The sequence below is a fragment of the Camelus bactrianus genome, chromosome 5, assembly GCF_048773025.1.
Source record: "Camelus bactrianus isolate YW-2024 breed Bactrian camel chromosome 5, ASM4877302v1, whole genome shotgun sequence".
In the NCBI taxonomy this organism is placed as follows: domain Eukaryota; kingdom Metazoa; phylum Chordata; class Mammalia; order Artiodactyla; family Camelidae; genus Camelus; species Camelus bactrianus.
Window position 1 is genome coordinate 63,999,424 of NC_133543.1, and position 22,181 is coordinate 64,021,604.

Consider the following 22,181-nt stretch of genomic DNA (forward strand, 5'->3'; position numbering starts at 1 on the left):
GGTTTTGTTTGCATTCCAGTATTATTAAATTCCTAATAATATGTTTACATATGTTTACAAAGATAAACATGTTTACAAAGATACTTTCACTCCTTTTAAAAAATGTTTATCTATATATATCAGGTTGAACCATATATGATAGCCACTTTTGTAGATCAAAATCTATTGATTATTGGAAACTTCATAAAATTCAATTGAATATCATAGCTTTGAACTGGATCGGTAATTCTGGTTACCAGTAATTTAATTGTTACTTCACCAGTCCAGATATATCACTTACCCATCATTCAAACAGAATACATCCTACCAGTCCTATCCACCTGCACAGCAAGGCTATCTCCTATATTCAAAACTGGTGTTCTTTTATGGTGGACAGCTGTGTGCCTGCAATTGCAAGGTCATAAACAGACGTTCTCCAGGTATTGCCTAATTGAACTTAGAGAATAAAGAAACACAGCAGAAACAAGAGAAGATTCATGATTCCATCCTATCAGTATTTGGCTCTTTCTAGCAAGTCTATTTTCTATTCCCAGATATGTCCAGGGCCTTCCAGTGATTTCACTCATGCCCCTTCTTTTATGTGGATCACTCTTTCCTCCTCTCATCTCAATATAGCCAAATATTGAGCCTGTCTAGCCATCAAAGCTCATCTTAAAGCCTCCCCTCTCCACAGAGTCTTGCCTGATTCTACATGCAGAGGTATAGAACACATTATTAAATTCTGAGGAAGTTTTGAGAAAAAAAAATATGTTGATCTGGTCACCATTCTGAGAAACTGGCCATCCCAAGTAGGTATGTAATTTGTGATAGTCTGTTGAATAGAAGAAAGAATAGAGTCCTGTGCCTGGCTGGGTTGGCCCATCATCTTTAATACAAACTAACCCAGGGAATAAACTACTACAGACACTACAATTTATCCCTAACCTTTGTGGAGTGAGGACATGTTTATTTCAAATTGTTATTGCAACACGACTCTTTAGCTTTCTAAAAGTAATACACAACATCAAATGTTTTGACTAAATACATTTTTTAAATAACTAGATGAGGTCTGTAGAGATCACTGCAGACATGCTAACATGTAACACCAATCTTGGAAATGATTTCTCTGTGCCAGGATTCCCAACATCTTAGAGCACTTTAACCATGTAAACAAGACAGGTATCAGCTTGTGACTTAGAGATTTTAATTTTTCAGTATTTTCTCAACTTTATGGCTAAAATTAAGGCCCCATAGGTGGGAAATAACTACTTGAAGAAAACCCAGTATCTTTCTTGACTAGGTTTTCCTTTTTTTTTTTCCCAATGAGGTGTTCCAAAGGTGAAATTCATATGTAAACAATGACCAGTATATTGAATTTTCCATATTTCCCTTAACGCATGCTAAAATGGTAATATTTTCTTTTTTAAGTTTCCAGTGAGGAGAAAGTGTCTATTGTTTCCACATTGTCAAGGAAAAAATATGAATCAAAACAGCCTCTAAGAAGCATATACAGTGATTCTTCGCTTTATCAATTTTGTGAACATCTCACTGAGTCTGTTATTTGCCATTTAATTTCAAGCATTTCTGATAGTACCAAAGATGGCCGAGAAAAAGAGAAAGCATGGGAAAGACAAAATGCAACATTTAAGATGATTATTTCAATTGATTCTCAAGTGTCTGAGAGTAGGTCAATTTCTATCGGTGAACTTGCTTTAAGTATTTCTGAAACCATTACTGAAATCCTTTCAAATAGTAACTTCATAAAGGCTGACATTGCACAGCAAATGTTTTCATTAAAAACGAAGTACATTTACTGCCCAGGAGTAGCTTCTGCAGATTTTGATGATCTCTTTCAGGATCTCTTAATGGGAGTGATTCATATATTGTCCAAGGAAATAGGGTTAAATCATCACCTTGAAAACAGTGGAAGAAATATACCATTCCGCATGCTTAGAAGCAATCATGTGCCCATTTGTGACCAAAAAAATACCATGCAAAGACGGAAAGCTTCCAGAGAACAGGAATCATCTATTCACCAAACTGATCATCTCATTCAAAAAAATAAATTAAATTATCTGGCATATAAATTAGATAGTCTGGCTCATAGCCTAAAAACTCATGAATCCAAAGAAGTAGTCAACAAAGTTTTTAATATTGTTTTGGATTTATTTTTACCAGATGAACACCCAGGTGAGGCTATGGATTGTGATAAAAAAGCAAAAACATTTTTCTCATCATCAAATGACTGGCAAAAAAATAGTATACTTGGAAATAACTTAGGGCTTACCCCCAAATCAGTTTTTCTCCTCAATATTGTATGTGAGAAACTTATTAGAACACTTTTGGAGAAATGCACAAACTCTGTCTTTCTTGATAATAGCCCTTTTTCTGAAGAAATAGCAGGAGAATGTCAACTTTTCAAAATACTTCAAAGTGTAGAAGATGAAGAATTTGATTATTGTAAGGGAGTGATGGACTGTGAACAATTTCAAGGAGATTATGTGTTGGACATTTTGGAAAATATGGCAGAAATGGATCAAGATTTATTGTCATCAGATTCTATGCTTACTATTATTTCCCACAGGTTGGTTAAATCACTGATGGACAAGCTATGTCACAGTGTACAACTCCCTCAGAGTCCACCTTTTGAAAACAAGCATTTGAAGCATAGAACAAGAGAAATACAGTCTAGTTCCTTAAAAGCAAAAAGACCAGAATTAACAGGATTAGGACAAGGTCAAGACTCTTTAGGACTCATGAGTTACGGCAATGCTTTGACAGCATCCCTGAATAATCCCAGTATAGTTAGCTCCAGAATACAAGCACCGTTTGGCAAGAAATACTCAGTAACTCCCTCTAATGTGTCACCTTTTAAAAGACAGGGAACAAAGGATATGGATACAATAGCCACCCATAATAAGCTTTATCCAGGAGATATGAATACAGGTGTTTATTCAGCCACTTTTTTGGAGGAAATAATTTCAGAACTGTTTTTTAATCTCTCAACTTCACTGTGGGTCAAAAATGAAAACATTTCTGAGGCCCAGCTCAATGAGTTGAATGCATTATTTGTCAACAGTGTGGTAAATGAGTTCAATAATGCAGGAGTCACTGTTTTACGGAATTCTGAAGAAAGGTTGTGTTTTCCACCAGTTCATAAAGAAACTGTTAGTAGGATTGTTGACTCAGTTTATTATGATGTTTTACAGCAATATGAATTGAAAGTGACCTGTGGTGGTAATCTGGCATGTGACAGTATTTCAACAGCAGAACAAATAACTAACAGCATATTATTAGAGATTTTAGACTACCAACTCCCATCTTGCTTCAGGGGAAAGCTCTCACATACTTCATATTACCCTCTCAGAGCTGAAGTTATATTACAGAAACTTCAAAATAACCTGAGAGAATTTACTTCCCAATGCAGGTCTTCAACAGGCTATAGCACCATGTTATCACAATCATTTGTAGAAGATATCATCAGAAGACTTTTATCTCAGCTCATTCCTCCACCCAGTAAGGCTTCCTCTTTGGGAAAAAAATATTTAATGAGTTCAGATTTTAATGAAATGTCTACCTGCATAATAAATAAGGTTATATCTGCCATTTCAAAACATAAAATTTGGTTCACTATATATGATAATCAATTTCTATGTACTGGAAAAAACCTCCAGAAGATGGTGGATTCTGTTTATAGTAATATTGTGCAAACATCCGACTCTCTTGTTTCAGTACAGAGAAGTATAATCAGTCGAAGCCCGATTATGGTTGACCGAATTGCCAGCTTTATTATCCAGGAGATTATTGAAAATCATCTTCAACCTTTTTTGTGTGGAGAAGGTTTACCTCGTCCAAAGACTCCATCCGATGCAATATCAAATATGGTTAAACAGGTTCTCAGTGAAGTCATAGAGTCACACAGACCCCAGACACCATCACCCTTGGGTATTTACCCTGAGACCTTTGTAAGGGAAATTGTTGCCAGACTTTTATCAAAGATTTTCAGTCCACAGTTCAACACTGAAATTGAGTTGGGAAACATGACCCAAAAAATAGTAAATTCAATAAATAACCATTTTGACAAAGCTGAAGTTCACCTTTTGTATGATGACAAAGGAAAGTGTTACCCTTCAGTGCATACAGATGTTGTGGATGAACTCGTCACTTCCGTTTATAGAAATGTTTTAAAACAGCACGGACTAGACCCCGGGGTTGATAAAAAGCCTGAAGTCAGTGATGTTTTTGTGGAAAAAATTACTAACCTAGTTGTAGCAGCTATTTCAGATTACCTTCTTCATCCACTGTTCTCTGGGGACCTGTCATCTTCTTCATACTCTATTTCAACAGCTGAGAATATCATTCAAGACGTTCTTAGTAACATCAGTAAATCTACCAACCCAAGTCAGAGTTTATCTCCGTATAACACCTTGCTGCCATACACGTTTTTAGAAGACATGATCAGAGTACTATTATTTAGAATCTTTCCTTCTGCATCCAGCATTGTTCCAGACAGAGAAATGCCAAAAGACAGATCAAGAGTTAATTTCAGTGAAATTGCTTCAGAGATAATCAGTGATATTAGGATGAAAGTTTCCCAATATCAAATTCGATTTTCAAAAGATGAAGAAGAAACCAAGTTTGTTTATTCAGAAGATGATGTTCAGCATCTCGTTGAGTCAGTATTCAAAAATATTTCACAAAACTCTGAATCTCAGGCATCACTTGAGCAAAATATCACAAGTAGTGATGATGTTCTTATTGATAGAATAGCAGGTTTTATCATTAAACATATCTGTCAACAGCATCTTCAGCCATTTGTGGACAGAAAGTCATTACCTTCATCATACACATATTTTGGCAATGAGAGAAGGCAATGGTTTTATGCCAGTGTTTATTCCTCAACTTTTTTGGAAGATGTAGTTTCTGGGGTTTTAAGCAAAATATTCCACAGGGTGTTAGGCATTGTACAAACAAAATCAGTAAAAGATTCAGAAAGTGAACTGTTTTATAAAGTTGAAAAACTCACACATTTGATAACAGAGGAATTCTCAAAGGCCCAAGTTAGCATTTTAGAGAATGCTGAGGAAAGAATATGGTTGCCTCCAGTGGAGAGAGATACAGTCAAAAACATTATTGACAGGGTGTACAGCCAAGTTTTGCAAGAATATGAAATGGAAATAATGCCTGATAAAGATTTTCTAAATGACACATTGGCTGCAAGGATAACTAAAGTCATCCTGGCTGAAACTTTTGATTTCCAAATTCATCCAAATCTTATAGAAAAGCTTCCATTTAGGTCACACTCCAAACTTAGTACTGATGTTTTGATAAAGAAAGTTCAGTGTGACATTACTAAATCCAGACTCCAAAGACAGGCTTCAACAATATATACTACTATGTTATCACATACTCATTTGGAAAAAATTGTGTCTCAGCTTATATCTCAGATGAGTCCATTGGCCTACAGTGCAGAACACCCAGATATTTCTCAATCAGAATTAAGTGATACAGTCATAAAGCTGATAAATGAAATCATGTCAATAATTTCAAAACATGCAGTATGTATTATTAAGCATGGAAATGAAAAGCAAAGTATGATTTCAGAAAAAGATATCCAGTCTATGGTTGATTCCATTTATGCTGATCTTTCATATACAAATATATACCAGTCTCTTACAAAAGATAAAAAAGGTATAAGTAATATGCCTGTTTCAAAAATAGCAAGTTTTATAATAAAAGAAATCTTTAACCATCATCTTCAGTCATTTTTATCTAGAGATAAATCTCTGCTTTCAGCTGCAGATGATCAGAAATATAAACAGAAAGCAGCAGATCCTAAACAACAAGAATTGTCTTCCATTGTGAACTCAGCTGTCTTTTTGGAGGAAGTAATTTCTGAACTTTTATGTAAACTCCTTTACGCATTCTCACATAATGTCTTGGCTGCTGAAAACCCAGAAGCTGTAAAAGCCAAAATTACTGGCATTGTTACAACATTAGTAAAATCAATTGTTCTGGAGTTCAGCACATCAGAGATTTTAGTTGCAGATAACTGTGATGATGGTATTTTTTTTTCAGAAGGCTATAAAGAAATGGTTCATAAAACAGTCAACCTAATTTATGAAAAAATACTAGATGAATATAAGTCTCTGATTCAAATATATAGGGCTATACAACGTGACACTGTTTGTTTTGGAAGAAAAATATATAATTTGCTGTTGGAAGAAATTTATGATTATCAGATGCAGTCATTAGTTTCAGGACAATTAGTGTCTTCTTCATATTCTTCCCCTCAAGCTGATAACATCATCAGAAATGTGCTCAGTGTCATCATGAGGGACAGTCATGCCTTGCCATCATGCATTACTGTCCTGCCTCGTTCTCTTTTAGAAGATATTATTTATAAGCTTCTAGTGCATATCTTCCCTTCAACTTACAGTGAAAGTGAAATGAAAGAGGAAGAGGTTTCACCAGATTATGAGTTTGTAGATGCAGCATCAAAACTGACTGATGAGATTATCAGAGAAATTTCTGAACATGAGATCTATCTTGCCACAGCAGAAGAGAATGCAGAAAGTATGCAGTCAGAAGTGGTTGAGAATTTGGTTGACTCTATATGCAGTAATATTTTGAAAAAATCTGAATTTCAAGCTGAAGTTGAGAAAGATGCAGACAAAAAAGGGGGCTTATTCCTCAGTAAAATAGCTGGTTTCATCATGAAGGAAATCATGGATCATCACCTGCAGCCATTTTTACATGGTGAAGAATCATCTTTTAGTAACTTAACTAATTATGACCATGTCTCTGTACTTAGTAAAACTGGTAAAGAAAAGAGACAGTCTTCTTTATATTCAGCTACATTTTTGGAAGATGTAATTGTTGACCTTGTTTGCAAGTTTTATTCTCTTCCAAGTACTGCTGAAGATTCTAAGAGAACAGAAACGCCAGAGCCAGACATTGTGAGCTTGGCTATAAAATTTGCAAAGTCTCTGATAGGAGAATTTAGAAAAAGTGAAATTAAAGTTCTACCAAAAGCTGAAGAAATATTTTCTTTTCCACCAATTGATAAAGAGACAGTTGACAATATATCCAATTTTGTGTATGATCAGTTCATAGCAAAGTATGGATCTAATGATATTCAGAAAGATGAAAAAAATAACATTGTTATAGAAATGGTTGCTGCTTTAGCCCAGAAGGCAATCTCTGTGTTCAAAATTCAACCACTTTTTTCAGGAGACTGGTCTTCCACCTTCTTTTCATTTCTAAATCCAGATAACATTACCCAAAGGGTTCAACACCTTCCACAGAAAACCTCTGCACCAATAAATAGATGTTTAAAAGGGAACGAACTTACTTTACCAGAACACTCATACAAACCCACTTCTCTAACCTCAGACCAGAAAAATGTGTTGGATACTTTGGGAATAGATAGAGGTACAATGAGTAAAAAAAAAAGTTTCAAAACTAAGGAGACATCAATGAAAAAAGGTGACATCCAAGATTCAGTAGTTACTTCTGTAACTAGAATTATGAAAAGCAATATGGATAGCCTGGTATCAGGGTCAGCTGTGGGTGTGGCAAATAAAAAGAAAGTGAATGAAAATAAAATGGGAATTTCAGTTCAAAAATCTGATGTATCAGTAGTTACTTCTCTAACTACTAATGTGAAATGTAGAGATACTCTCAAATCTGGCTCCTGTGTAACATATAAAGATAATGAAATTGAGAAGAGCATATCAGCTTCAAAAGATAAGGAGAGGCAAGGTAAAGAGATACACACACAATTTCTAGTAGCTACTAATGATACAGAATGTGAAAAGAAAATACCTGGATCATATGTTGAAATAAACCATGAAAAGAAGAATGATAAAACAAGAGAAAATCCATTCAAAAAAGAAGACAAGCCCTTTCAGTTACCTCCTTTGACATCCAAAGTGAGAAATACAGGGATCACAACAGAGAAAACTTTGAAAGTGACCCAAGAGGCAAACAATGAGGAGAGAAAGGACACTCCAGTTCAAATAAATACAAATGAGGGACAGTACTCAGATTATGAAAGTGTTCAAAATGTCATTGGAAATATTTATGAAAATATCTTAGAAATATATCATTCTCAAGAATCAGCAGATTATTCAAAACTCCAAAGTCCTCCAGGTCATACAGAATTGCCTGTAATTCAAGAGGTTGGCAAGGATGTTACACAGCCTGTTTCAATTATCAAAAATCTCTCTGCCAAAGAGAAGGAAGAAACAGAGAGAGAGAGAACAAGAGAAAGAGAAAAAGAGAGGGACAAAGAGAAAGAAAGGGGGCAAAAAAGAGAAAGAGATAAAGTGGAAGTTAAGGAGATTAAAAATGAGCCTAGTAAACTAGACAGTCCTCGGTACCCACCAAAAAGTAAACCTGGAATTTTTCCTGCTAAATTTTTAGAAGATGTAATCACTGAAATGGTTAACAAATTGATCTTTTCCTCCTCAACAGAAACACAAACATATGATACATGTCAAAGCGTAAGTGATGATGAAAATCAAGCTGAACTCTATGACACAGCTATGAAACTTATTGATTCACTGCTAAAGGAGTTTTCAGATGCTCAAATTAAGGTATTTAGGCCCAATAAAGAAAACCAGTTTTTTCCACCTGTGTCATCAAGTTCTAAAGAACCACCCAGGCATAAAGAATCAAGTATAGGTGAAGCATCATCCAACATTAAAAAAACAACTGTGGATGAAATGCCACATATGCATAAAGTAACTGAAAAACCCTCTTCAAATAAGATACCTTTCCTAGATAAAATTTCTGCAATTGATGAAACATTGGTCAGCAAAGTTGTTCATTCCTCTGTATGCAATATTTTGAAAGAATATACATCTCACGGCTCCATTTGTAAGAATATAAAGAGTAATACAGGGGATTTAGCAAGAAGACTAACTAGTGCAGTGATAACTGAAATTTTTCAACATAAGCTTAATTTGATACTGTGTGATGAAGTACCAGCCTCATCATGTTTGCCTCTGGAAACTAAGGATATTGTTAAAAAGATCCAAAAGGTGGCTCAAATGGCCAGCAAAGAATGTCAAACATCATCGCCATATACCATCATGCTGCCTCATGAATTTTTAGAGAATGTGATTTCTGCTCTTTTATCTAAAATTTTCTCAACAGTATCCAATACCAAAGCAGAAGCATCTGAGGGCAACTGGTCTGCAGAACTAGATTTCCTTCAAATGAAGTTATTAAGTACAGTTACAGCAGAGATCTCCAAAGACGAAGATACGATTATTCAGTATGTAGAATCCTTACATCCCAATGATGATGAAATTATTCAGTTAGTGGTTCAGTCACTATATGATAATCTCTTGTCTCAGTTTGGATCACAAGAGATTATACAAAATTGTGTAGCCAGTGGATGTAGAATTCTTTCAGAAACTGTAGTTGACTTAATTCTACGAGAAGTGGCTGGCAATCAGCTGCAGAACTACTTTTCTGGAGAGCTCACCCCATATCAGTGTGCAGAAGTTGACAGTGTTGTTGAAAATATTCTTAAGGATGTTATTGAAACTGCTGATGCTCCCCAGCCTCAACCATCACATGCTCATATACTGCCTTACAACATAATAGAAGAAATTGCTGTAAAATTTTTATCAAAGCTTTTAACTATGTTTCCAAAAGTGGATAAGGAAAAACCCAAATCTCTAGAAACTGAAATGCAAAAAATAACCTCAAAAATATTAAATTCAATGCAAGAATTCATCTCGAAAAGTAAGATTAAAGTTTTACCACCAGCAAAGGACTTGCCTGCTGTACCTTTAGCTGACAACAAAACTATTGAAACAGTAGTTAATTCTGTTTATACCAGTGTTTTAAAACACTCTGGCTCACACATGTCTATACTTAAAGATTTAATGGGTAAGAGTAATGTCCTCTCTGATATAATAGGTTTCTTAATGGTGAAAGAAATTTCCAATTCTGAATTTCAACCTCAAGTAGAGGAAGAATTGTCAAATTCAGAATTAGTTCTGGAAGCTGTAAAAATTATGGAAAAAGTGGTCAAAATTGTTGATGAATTTAGGTCCCAGGAAAAATCTTCATCCAAGAAAGGTTCTTTGTTAGATGCCATGTTTTTAGAGGAAGCATTGGCTTTGTTCTTGGCTAAAATAGTAAGGTTGCCAAGTGCCTCAAGCAAAGATGCGAAAAACTTATCAAAGCCTGAATTAAATAAAATTGCATCTCAACTGACAAAATCTGTGACAGCTGAAATTTCCAAAAGTAATATTAGTCTTATTGCCGCTGATCCTGAAGAACGCTTTTTAAATACGAAAAGTATAGAAATGATTTCTCAGGTTATTGATTCGATTTATAGTAATATACTACAACAATCTGGAACCCATAAAGAACTTTATTATGATATTAAAAATGCAAACAGAGTTTTCCCTAAAAAAGTGGCTAGTTTAATTATTAATGGAGTTTCAAATTTTCCCTTAGATGTAGGTAGTCCACAGAATTCAAGTGTTAGTATCTATGAAGATCTAGACATTGATAGAATTGTTCAAAAGGCACAAGAGCATGCTGTTGAAATGATCCCTGACATAGATAAAGGAAAGTCAGATGAAAATTCAGTTGTAGAGGACTCTCCAATTAAAATAGTTCCATATGTTGGGGATAAACCAATCAAAATAGATCCAAACATTATCTCAGAACACTTAGCAGTAATTTCTGTAAAGACTCAACCTCTTGAGAAACTTAAGATGGAATGTTTAAAAAAAACTGGACACAGCATAGCAGAACTAAGAAGAGCATCAATAAGTGGAAGAAGTTACTACTCATCGGAAATGTCTGCTGTAGGAGAGTTAAAGAGAGAAAGACGTACCTCACTGAGCAAGACAGGACGACTAGATATAAAACCCTTTGAGGTAAGTGCAAAACAATAGCAGAACAAAGTAAGACATGGTTGTTCTCTGGTTCTCTTCCTCAAGTAGGTAGATGAGAATGTATTTTTTTGTTGTTACTCCCAGCCCAGTAGGAAAACTGGGTCCACCAGTCCATCTGTATAGTTAGATGTGGCACACTCTAAAGGTCTCAGGCTAATTTTCCTAAGACAATCAATTAAAAAAAAAAGTAAACTGGCTTAAAAAAATTAATGGAGATACAGACACCCTTAAGAGTAAAATCAGGCTGACTGAAATTAGAAAACTAAAATAGATTTCTCAAGATGCTGTCTGTACAGCAGCAATGCTACTCTCTTGTTAGCAACATTCATCAACAAACATTAGACTACAAACTCTCAGATTAGTTGTTTCTTATTATTTCACTTTAATTATATTAGCTTTCCTCAAGTTACTGTACACTCTCAAGAAGCACCAAGTCTCTGCTTCTGTCCATGTTCTAGACCTAGCTGTTTTAATGCTGCATAGTTATGAGCATGTTTCTTCTTGCTATAGACCCCAGCTCGCCCTGAAGCTCCACACTCAAGCCCCGAATATATTAAACTAATTGAGACCTTAAAACGCCAAAACAATGTCCTTGTTACAAAACTACACCCCTGAGGACAATGGGATGGTCTGCCCAATACAGTTACACTGATTCACTGCACATTTTGATTTTTATCAAAGCCCCTTGGTACTAATTGATGGTATTCACTCATAAGAGAACTGAGTGAGTTTAGGGATAGAATCTGTGGCCTGAGCAATGAGCAAATTCTTACAGAACTATTCTCCTTGGAGCATAAACTTTAAATTTTCTTCAGCACTGTCCTGCAACACATTGAACTAGATTCCAGGGCTGTTAAATATGTTAATTGGTGCATTATGTTTTCATACCCAAATATTGAGATTTTTATAGACTGACATACTACTTGCCCTAAATTTTTTGGGCCAGATGATAGTCCTTTCAAGCTCTAAAATTTCCGCCTCCATATGGATTCCTGTCATTGTATTAGCATATTATTTGGTATCTTCGTGCATATATAAGTAACCCCTTAGGAGTACAATTTGTTTGAACAGACTATAGAATAACGTTAGTCAAAATTAGTTTTTAATTATCTATAGAATTGTCTGTCACAAATAATAAACCTTTAGTTACCAGTTCTCTAGTTATTGATAGACCACAGAAAACAGGAAGAGAATATTTAAACCAAAATAATTACCTCTATCCTCCTAAGGGGAAGAAAATCTCACCTAAAAATAAAACACAAAGAAACAGACCTAGAGAACTCTGTTAAGACATATGATTTGTACCAATCTGGGTACCAATGCTGTCAACCTCCAGAACAGGGACAGAGACTAGACTAAAGAACAGTAGATTAGATCAGAGAACCTAGACACTTATTGGCTCCACCTCGGGAATTCATTTTCTGTTTTGAAATATCATAAATTCCCAACACACTAGGTATATACATATTATAACCATATATAGTAACAAATTCCAAAACCACATAAAATGATTTTGGATTTTCTAAACCACCAGTTCTCTACTAACACAGAAAATCAAAAAACTCCTTAAGGAGGTTGTTTCTATATTTTGTTTCCACAGCAGATACTCTTATAGAGCACCAATATGTGAAAAATAGATTACAATGTTATAAAGGAACATTGAAATCTAAGATTATTAAATCAATTTGGAGGTTCGGTGGCATCATCAGCTGCTACTGAAATGGGGAAGTTCTGTTATTTAATTATAACTGTCTTTTGTTTTTACTCTGTCTTTGGACACTGTAGATGGAAAATGAGATTTGACTAGGGAGGTGAGAAGAAAATGAAGATTTGTGTTTTGAAAATTCTTTTGGAAAATATGTCCAAAGGATCAGGAGTGGAAGGATAGGGATTAAAGAGTCAGAGACCTTCAAATGTTGGTTACTCATCATTTTTAAAAGTCAAGATCAGATAATACCTTGCTTTTTTGTCAAAGATATGTATATTTAGGTTTTGCTACTTACAATTTTAGGAAAACATATTATCATGTCTACTTCTGTCACAAAACTTTCAAAGTAAATGAAAAACAAAATAAAATGTAAATTTTACGCTCTGGAATAAATTATGGTAGATTAATAAAATAATGCCTGAAAGTAAAAGAACTGATAGATACCAATACATAGTTTTGGTATAATACATGGTAGAATTTTGGTAAAATACATGATTTTCATTTCTTTTTTTTTAAATATTGCTAATATAAAAGTGGCATCTGAAGATACTACTTTTACACTGAAGCTAGAAATCATACTAAAATAGCTAGCTATATTACAGTAGAACCACAGGAGAAGTGATTGAGGCATTTGTTTTTGATATTCATTGTACCCTCAATTTCAGGTTGTTTGCAGAAATTCATTTCAGAATATAAGAAAGCCTGATATCACCAAGGTGGAGCTTTTAAAAGATGTTCGGAACAAAAAAGAACTTATCATTCGGTTAGTAGCTCATGATATTGATCAAGAAATTTCAGGAAGTAGCATAGAAGAGGGACTAACGTCTGATGAAGATGAAGTTGTTTTAAAAGAGATTGTACAAGAAGAATCCTTAGAACAATTTGAGGATCAAGTGAAAGAAGCCAGGAAGCCAGTAGAAAGCAAAGGTGTTTCTCCCAAACCAACACGAAGCACAAGCAGCCTGAAAAAATTTTTTTCACTAAGCAAATGTTGTCAGCCCACATCCAGTGCAAATGCTGAAAATACTGAAGCAACTTCAAATCATGTAATAGAACCTAAGGAAGTACAAGTTAAAAGAGCTCTTGCTAAGCTTGACATGACCACCTGTTCAAGAACGTTGATTGAAGCAGATTCTGTTTGGGAGGAAAGACCACAGAGGAAGGTGAGTGAGAAATATAACTGTCAATGACCAGATACCTATAGAAAGATGAGAGATCTTCAGAAATTCTGCCCAAGAGTGTAGCTTAATTGGGCAGAAAAACACTAAAATGGTTCCAGACAGTCTCTTCCTAAGCCTGGTAACATTTACAGTATGAGAGAAATAACTAACAGATGAAGCTGTAAAACTCAACTGAGGGAAAGCAGACAAATGGAAAGAGACCTAGATTAGTTAGAAGTCCAAGAACAGAAAGTGGAAGCTTCTTCATTATGTAGTGTCCTTGGACTTGGAGGGCATTATGCTAAGTGAAATAAGCCACATAGAGGAAGACAAATACTGTATGATATCATTTATATGTGGAATCTAAAAAATATAACAAACTAGTGGATATTAAAAAAACCAAGCAGACTAGTAATTACAAGTGATACAGAGACCAAATTAGTAGTTAACAAGTAGGGAGAGTCAGGGAGGAGCCAATACAGGGGTGGAGAATACGCTCAAGGATGTATTGTACAACCTGAGAAATACAGCCAATATTTTGTAGTGACTGTAAATGGAAAGTAACCTTTAAAAATGTTTAAAAATTTTAAAAATTAAAATAAAATGTGTTTTTTAAAAAAGAAACGAAAGCTAAGTACTTACATCTATTTTTAAAAATATATTCCAGCCCGTTTATATTTTGGTGACCAGACAAGCTTCTTCTCTGTTTCCTCTTTTTCACTATATCATTAAATTATGTGTAAAGTCCAGAAATGGAAAACTGTATCCTTCAGACTTTGTGCTAGGTTTATCTTCAAAGTTTATTCAAACTCCAGTATTATAATATAGATCATCTTCACTAGCCATTTCTAAAGAATTATTTTGGAAAGATATATTTTAATTAGAATTATAAGGTTAATCCATTTTTATAGTAATCTTTGAAACTTTTTCTCATTATAGTGTAGATTAAAGGGCAGAATATGCCAATTAGGTGAGAAAGTTCGTATCAGACCCTACTTCCTGTAATTCTTGGTTTGCACTTTTCCAGAAAGAAGAAAAAAAAACCATTACTGAGCCAACACATTACTTCATACACAGAATTATGAGTTCATCTTCATACAACCAAGAAGATCTGATTTCATATGCCGGGTACATGAAATTAAAGCAATATTAAAAATAGAAATCTGAGATGAAAGTAATGCTTATGGGAAGAGCGGGGTCCCTGGTAAAACTATTAATTGGGCAAATATTCAGCCCTAGGCCTTCCCTCATTCCTTCCTACTCTTCCCTCCCTCGGCTCCCCACTGTGGACACCCCTAAGACCTCTCCTGATCCCTCATTTCTAGTTACTTGGCCTCTGCATTCTTCCTAGAATAGCAATGTCTTGCCTCAAGAATTTGCTCATATGTTTTGGTTTTGGTTTTTGTTTTTCTTAATCTAGAAGATAGTGTAGATACTATTTTGAGCCACTGCCTATCAGCCCAAAGGGATCCTGCTCAACTCTCTTAAGTAGATAAATGGTCCAGTGTGTATAACTGCCTGTACAAAGAATCCAAAGATGAGAGGGAGCAGTGCAAGTTGGAGCATCCAGAGATGAAATCTATAAGGCAATGGAGTTTCATGTGGGACTGTAAAGATGAACAGCATTTACATGAGGAAGAGACAGTCAAGTTTGGACGACTATAGGAGCAAAGTCTGGACTGTGTGGCATTTATAGAGGACAGAAAGAGCAAACACATTGTAGACTTGAGATCTAATGAATAACTATATCTAGAACAGTTAGAATTTGCCTGAAATTATTAATTTTAAAAGAACATTCATAACCTAGAAGAGGTAAAATTTCTATTGTGGGAGAGGCAATGGGTATAAGGAGAAAAATCTACCTGGTTACAATTTTTTTTCTTTTTTTTAATACAACATTATGGAATTGTTTCTTTTTGACACTGACATTGACATTATTATGGGACATCTGTTCCTGGCCCATCATTGCCTCTCTTCAATACTCCTAAAATTACTGATACAAAAATATTCAATAAAATACTAGTAAACAGAATTCAATAGCATATTAAAAAGATTATACACGCTGACTAAGGGGGATTTATCCCAAGAGTACAAGGAAAGTTCAACATATGAAAATCAGGCAATGTAATATAACACATTAACAGGACTAAGGGGAAGAAAATACTCTTATCTAAATTGATGCAGAAAAAAAATTTGACAAAATTCAACTTTTCATGATAATAACACTTAACAAACTAAGAACAGGAGGAAATTACCTCAAAATAATAAAAGCCATATATAGAAAAACTACAACTAATATTGTACTTAGAGTGAAAGCCTGAAGGGTTTTCCTCTAAGATTAGGAAAAAGACAAGGGGTCCCACTCTTACCACTTGTATTCAGCATAGCACTAGAAGTCCTAGCCAGAGCAATTAGGCAAGAAATAAAAAGCATCTAAATTGGAAGAGAAGTAAAAAAAAAATATAATAATAATAATAAATAAATAGGAAGAGAAGTAAAATGATCTCTATTCACAGATGACATAAGCTTATATGTAGAAAACCCTGAAGATTCCATACAAAAAAGAAACAAAACTTTTAGAATAAATGAATTCATCAAAGTTGGATACAAAATCAAAACAGAAAAAAAGTTACATTTCTATACACTAACAATGAGCAATACAATAAATTAAATTCAATCTGCACTGTATCAAACAGAATAAAATATTTAGGAATAAACTTAACCAAGTGGCAAAAGATTTATACACCGAAAACTACAGAACATACCCAACGGAGATTAAAGGACACACAAATTAAATATTCTGTGTTCATGAACTGGAAGACTTAATATTGTTAAGGTTTTAATATTTTCCAAAGTCTACAGATTACAAAATCTACAGATTAAAAGCAATCCTTATAAAAAATATTAAATGACTTTTTTTTTTGCAGAAAAATAAAAAATTCATTCTGAAAGTTATATTGTATCTCAAGGAACTCCTAATAGCCAAAACAGTCTTTAAAAAGAAGAACAAAGTTGGACTTCCTGATTTCAAAACTTACTACAGAACCATGGTAATCCAAAGAGTGTGGTGCTGACTGAAGGCAGACATTAGATCATTGGAATAGACTATAGAGCCCAAAAACAAATCCTTAATATATGGTCAAATAATTTTTGATAAGCATACCAAGACCATTTAATGGAGAAAGAGTCTTTTCAACAAATGGTGTTGGGAGAACTAGATAACCACACACACACACACACACACACACACACACACACACACACACACACACACACACAAAGTTAGACCATTACCTTATATTGCATATAAAAACTAACACAAAATGGATCAAAGACCTACATAAAACTATAGAACTCTTACAATAAAACATAGGGGGAAAGCCCCATGACATTGGACTTCACAATAATTTCTTGGATATGACACTAAAAGCACAAGCAATAGGAGAAAAATTAGATAAACTGGACTTTACCAAAATTAAAAACTTTAGTGCTTCAAAAGACAAGGTGAAAAATCAACACATAGAATGGGAGGAAGTGTTTGTAAGTCATATATCTGATAAGGCATTACTATCCAGAATATATAAGGAACTCTTATAATTCAACAACAACAAAAGAACCAAGCAACCAAATTAAAATTTAAAAGTCCTAGCAAAGGACTTGAATAGGTACTTCTCCAAATAGGATATACAAATGGGCAATAAACATATAAAAAGATCCTCAACATCACTAATCATTAGGAAAATGCAAATTAAAACCACAATAAAATGCTATTTCACACCCATTAGGATAGCTGTTATCAAAAAAGAAATTTCAGAAAATAATGTGTTAGCAAGAATGTGAAGAAATTGGAACTCTTGTACAATACTGCTAGGAATTTAAAATGGTACATTCACTACAGAACACTGTGACAGTTTCTTAAAAAATTAAGTATAGAGTTATCATATGATACAGCAATTCTACTTCTGGGTCTACACCACAAAGAACTGAAAAAGGATTCAAATAGGTGTTTGTACACTCATATTCATAGCAGCATTGTTCACAATAGCCAAATCGTGGAAGTACAGAGGAGTACATTGATGGCTGAATGGATAAACAAAATACAGTACATACATTCAAGAGAATATTATTCAGTTTTTAAAAGGAAGGAAATTCTGACATGCTACATATAAGCTTGAAAACATTCTGATAAGTGAATAAGTCAGTCACAAAAGGACAAATATTACATGATTCCACTCATATATAAGATGCAGAGGCAGAAGGACATGGAAAGAGAGGTATGCAGTGTTGGTATTTATGGATATAAAATTTCAATTGGGGAAAATGAAAAAATTCTAGAGATAGATGGTGGTGATGGTCGCAGAATAATGTGAATGTACTTAAGTATAGGACTATACACTTAAAAATTGTTAAGATGGTAAATGTTACGTATATTTAACCAAAATTTTTAAAGTGGGAAAAAGTCAATTTAGAAATCATTTGCGTTCAATTTGGAAACTCAGTGATACACTACTCCAGGTTTACTTCCATGTGAAGAATGACTGACAGATTGTTCTTTTACTTAACTGGTAATTTCTTCATTCGTTAAATATACAAAAAATGAAATGTTCTTTTTCTTTTGTTTTAGGGAGACTGAAGATTGTACCCCAGATACAAATACTCAAATTCTGGAAGGTTGGATTCATTATTTTTCTTGATTTAAAGTAGAAAGTATTCAAAAGGACACTAGTGCTTTGATTAGTTTTTTTAGTTTTCAAACCTGAAATTGATCTTTTTTTTCCCTATGAGCTTATCTACTTTTGGAAATGATCCAGTACTACTTCACGCAGGTGTTGAAATAAGCCAACTAGTTTGCCTTATTAATGACTTTGTTAAAAAATATGGTGGGAATAATATGAATTTGTATTTATCATGCTCCTATGAGAAATATCCACAAACTCAGGATGTATTATATGACAGTTTCTAGCTGAACCAGAACCCATGATACTAGGATTTAAAATTTTCTTTGAGAGGTTGTCCTTCCTTTGTGCTTAACCCTATCAAAGTGCACCCAAAAAAAGGCTTATGGGCTAAATTTATTCGCTCACATTAAAATCTGGTTAGTATGGACCTCACTTTTTTACAAAATCCATAATAGTAATAATGACTGCTTAGAACATTTGTGTGGGGATTGCTTGGTTCTCTACTGTTGAAACCTCGAATGATTAATATGGTTCTGACAATGATAGCATCTCCAAGAAGCAGAGTGTCATTTTTACTATAAAGTGGCCTTGAAATTTGAACCACAGGTTTACCCTGGGTATTTTAAACATACCACTCACTCAAGGAGTTACAAGAAACATATTCTCTCAACTTGGAAGTAGAAATCATTTTTATTAGGATGATTCATAGAATAACAGTAAATATGCCAGAATTCTATGAACACATCATAACCAGAAGGTATCAAAATAATCACTGATATGATTCCTGTGTAATAGGCTCATAGGCTGTTAGAGTCAGAAACCAATTAATATAACTCCCCTCATTGTTTGGACGAAGAAACTGAAGCTCGGGGTGAGGAAGTGACTTGTCCAGGGTTACTATGAGTCAGAGCCAGAGCCCAGTCTGAATCCCAAATCTCCTGACCCTGAATTCAGTGTTTCGTTTTTTTCCAAAATTGTTGTAATGATCAAGCTTAATTACTATATCTTTTAGAAATATTGCAGCTGTCCAATTCAATCATTTATTCAGTCAGAGATTTTCCTTAGCACATAAAATCCCATGTGTGAACAAGACAAAGACTTTGAGCTCACAGAATTTTTATTTGTAACTTGAGGCACAGCATCAAAGGCAAGACATAAACAAGTTATTTCCAGATACAAGTCTTTCCCATCTCATCTGGGACAAAAGCCCAAAGAAACTTCAATGTCCTGCAAAACTCTACATCATCTGGACATCACCCTAAGCCCCTACAGCTTCTTTAACCTCCTCCTCTGTTTCTCTTTCTGGCTCACTCTGTTCTAGCCTCACTGACCCTGCTGTTCCTTAAACATTCCAGGCATTTAGCATCTTTGTACTTGCTGATCATCATGTAGTGCTCCTGTCCCTCTGTCGACATGGCTCACTCTTCACCTTCAGATCTGTGCTCGGTTTTCACCTTCTCAGTAGGTCTTCCTTGACCACCCTCTTTGAAATTTTAACCTTTCTCACGATGGCATTACATATTCCACTTCTTTGCTGTTTTTCTCCCTAGCAGTTATTACTGTATATTTTAATTGTTTTTTCACTATATCCCTCTAGAATGTAAGATCTGTGAAGAGCACAGCTGTATTCCCAAGAGCCTAAAATAGGCATATAGTAGGAGGAGGCAGTTAGTAAAATAGGAAAGACTATGGGAATAATTGAGGGGGATGCACAAGAATTCTATTTTGGTTATGTTAAGATCGAGGTACCCATTAGATATTTAAGTTGAGGTGTCACATAAGCAATAGGATATTTAAGTCTGGAGTTCAATGACAAGGTCAGGGTTAAACATACACATTCTTAATTTTTGTTTATAATTTTACATAGAATATAGAATAAATACATAGAATATAGAATAAAATCTCCAATAACTTAAATCTGAGTATCTCAGATCCTGAACCATCAGGAATTTTTCTGTGACTCTTCATCAAAACAAATTTCCTAGTGTATCCTGGAAAGCTGATAGCCATGTAAACTAGAAACATAAAAACTGATGTTTGGAATGATAGCCCTGGTAGTAAACCCAAATGTCCTTCATCATTTAAAAGCAAAAATCAGTTCAATTATGTATGATACAGAGTCAGACATTAGAAATTTTACCAAGTTTGTCAGATAACTCAAATAATCAGCTCTTCCCACATGACTTAACTGCGGTTTTGCTGCTACTTTTTTTTTCCCCAGAACCTACAGCTTGTGTTGATCTTGATGAGTGCATGTCCATAAGATGCATAGTCTTTACGTATAAGATATCTCATGGTCCTCCTGTGAGACAGGCAGGAAGAGAGTCTCACTCACATTATGTGTATGAGGAAATAGTCAGAGAATAGTTAGAGTCCATTTGCTAATACTTGCCCAGCTCTAAGTAGTGAGGCGAAGGCTCAGACTCAGGTTTTCTGACTCCCTAGCGTGTTAGCTGCCTTCCTAGTGGTGGGTCTTTGAGAAGCTTATCTCACAGTATCATTTCTACCTCCTTAAGTTGACTTTCTTTTACTGGTGTATTGACCTCCTTTGAAATTCAGGCAACTTTTAGTTCTGCAGCAGCAACTCCACCAGATTTCCTTTTGATATTGCCTCAAAATTTTCCTGATTCTCACCCAAAGAATTTCATAAGATTAGCCATCTTCCTCTTTGTTCCAATTATCTGCTTTTGATTAGCTGTGTGGAATCAAAGAGTGTTAGAGCTAGAAAGGCCCTCAGGAATCCCCTATAGGGTAGTGTCTCATTTGACATGTAAATAAATAGGCTCCTAGAGACTGAGTGGTCACACATAGACGTAGAGCTGTTACGTTGCAGAATCTGCCTTTCTTACTCATCACACTTCATCTTTCAAATTTCCTACAAGAAGGGCTAAGGCGCCCCAGAATTCTAGGGCTCCCACCTATTTCAGGTTTGTTCACCCTGTCTATACAATAAATAATAATAATAATAATAATAATAATAATAATAATTAATAATAATAATAATAATTTCTTCTATCTCCCTGAATTCTATGACTTTTTGATGTAAAATAGTATCAGGTTTGTGTCAACACTATTCATCCCTCAGAAAAAATGTTTTTTAATTTTTTTCTCCCCTCCACAGAACATTCTCAGGAACAAAGGCCAGAGTATTCAAACAGTGTTAAGGTAAATAATTTTCAGTAGCCTCTAATTAGTATACCTGTAGTCCAGCTGAATACAGCCGTTTTCAAGGTCAAATTAGGGACTGTGTGGTCCTATTTGAGAGACATCTGGAAGCATTCCCAGTAGTTTCCTTATGCTCAGATCTCTCCTCCTGGCTGAGACTTGCTCATGGTACCCAAGAAATCCATTAAGCAAAATTCTCAGCTTACGGTTAAGTTATCATTCCTTGTTTAAGTGTACAGGATAAGCCTCTGTTCCTCCCTAGCACCTACATACAGTTCCATTCCTTAACTCTGTTACTGCAATCTCTGGAGAAAACCCTGCCTAGGGCAGGCAGACCCAAGTGAGGGACTTGGTGGAGGCATGGGGGAAATAGAAGCTTCAAAATGGAAGAGAGTGGCTTGCAAGAAATGAGTGCTGATTCCATGTCTCTGTATTCCTAAGGACTGTCTAAAGGCAGGTTTCCAAAAGGCCAAGCGACTCTCCAGTATAAACTCTGGAAGTGTCCTCTTTCCTATCCTTTTTAGAAACTTTCCAATGAGCACTCAAGCTCCAGATCCTCTTC

The 22,181-nt window shown here is 34.9% G+C and overlaps 1 protein-coding gene across 1 annotated transcript in view; it reads left to right on the forward strand.

The window, feature by feature from the left end:
* Window positions 1–22,181, forward strand: part of FSIP2 (fibrous sheath interacting protein 2) — an 87,955-nt gene that overhangs the window by 60,636 nt on the left and 5,138 nt on the right. The window contains exons 17-21 of the mRNA XM_074363208.1: window positions 1,408–10,889; window positions 13,281–13,778; window positions 14,803–14,903; window positions 18,400–18,446; window positions 21,576–21,619. Coding sequence (XP_074219309.1) covers window positions 1,408–10,889; window positions 13,281–13,778; window positions 14,803–14,903; window positions 18,400–18,446; window positions 21,576–21,619 — 10,172 coding nt within the window. The remainder of the gene's footprint in view (window positions 1–1,407; window positions 10,890–13,280; window positions 13,779–14,802; window positions 14,904–18,399; window positions 18,447–21,575; window positions 21,620–22,181) is intronic.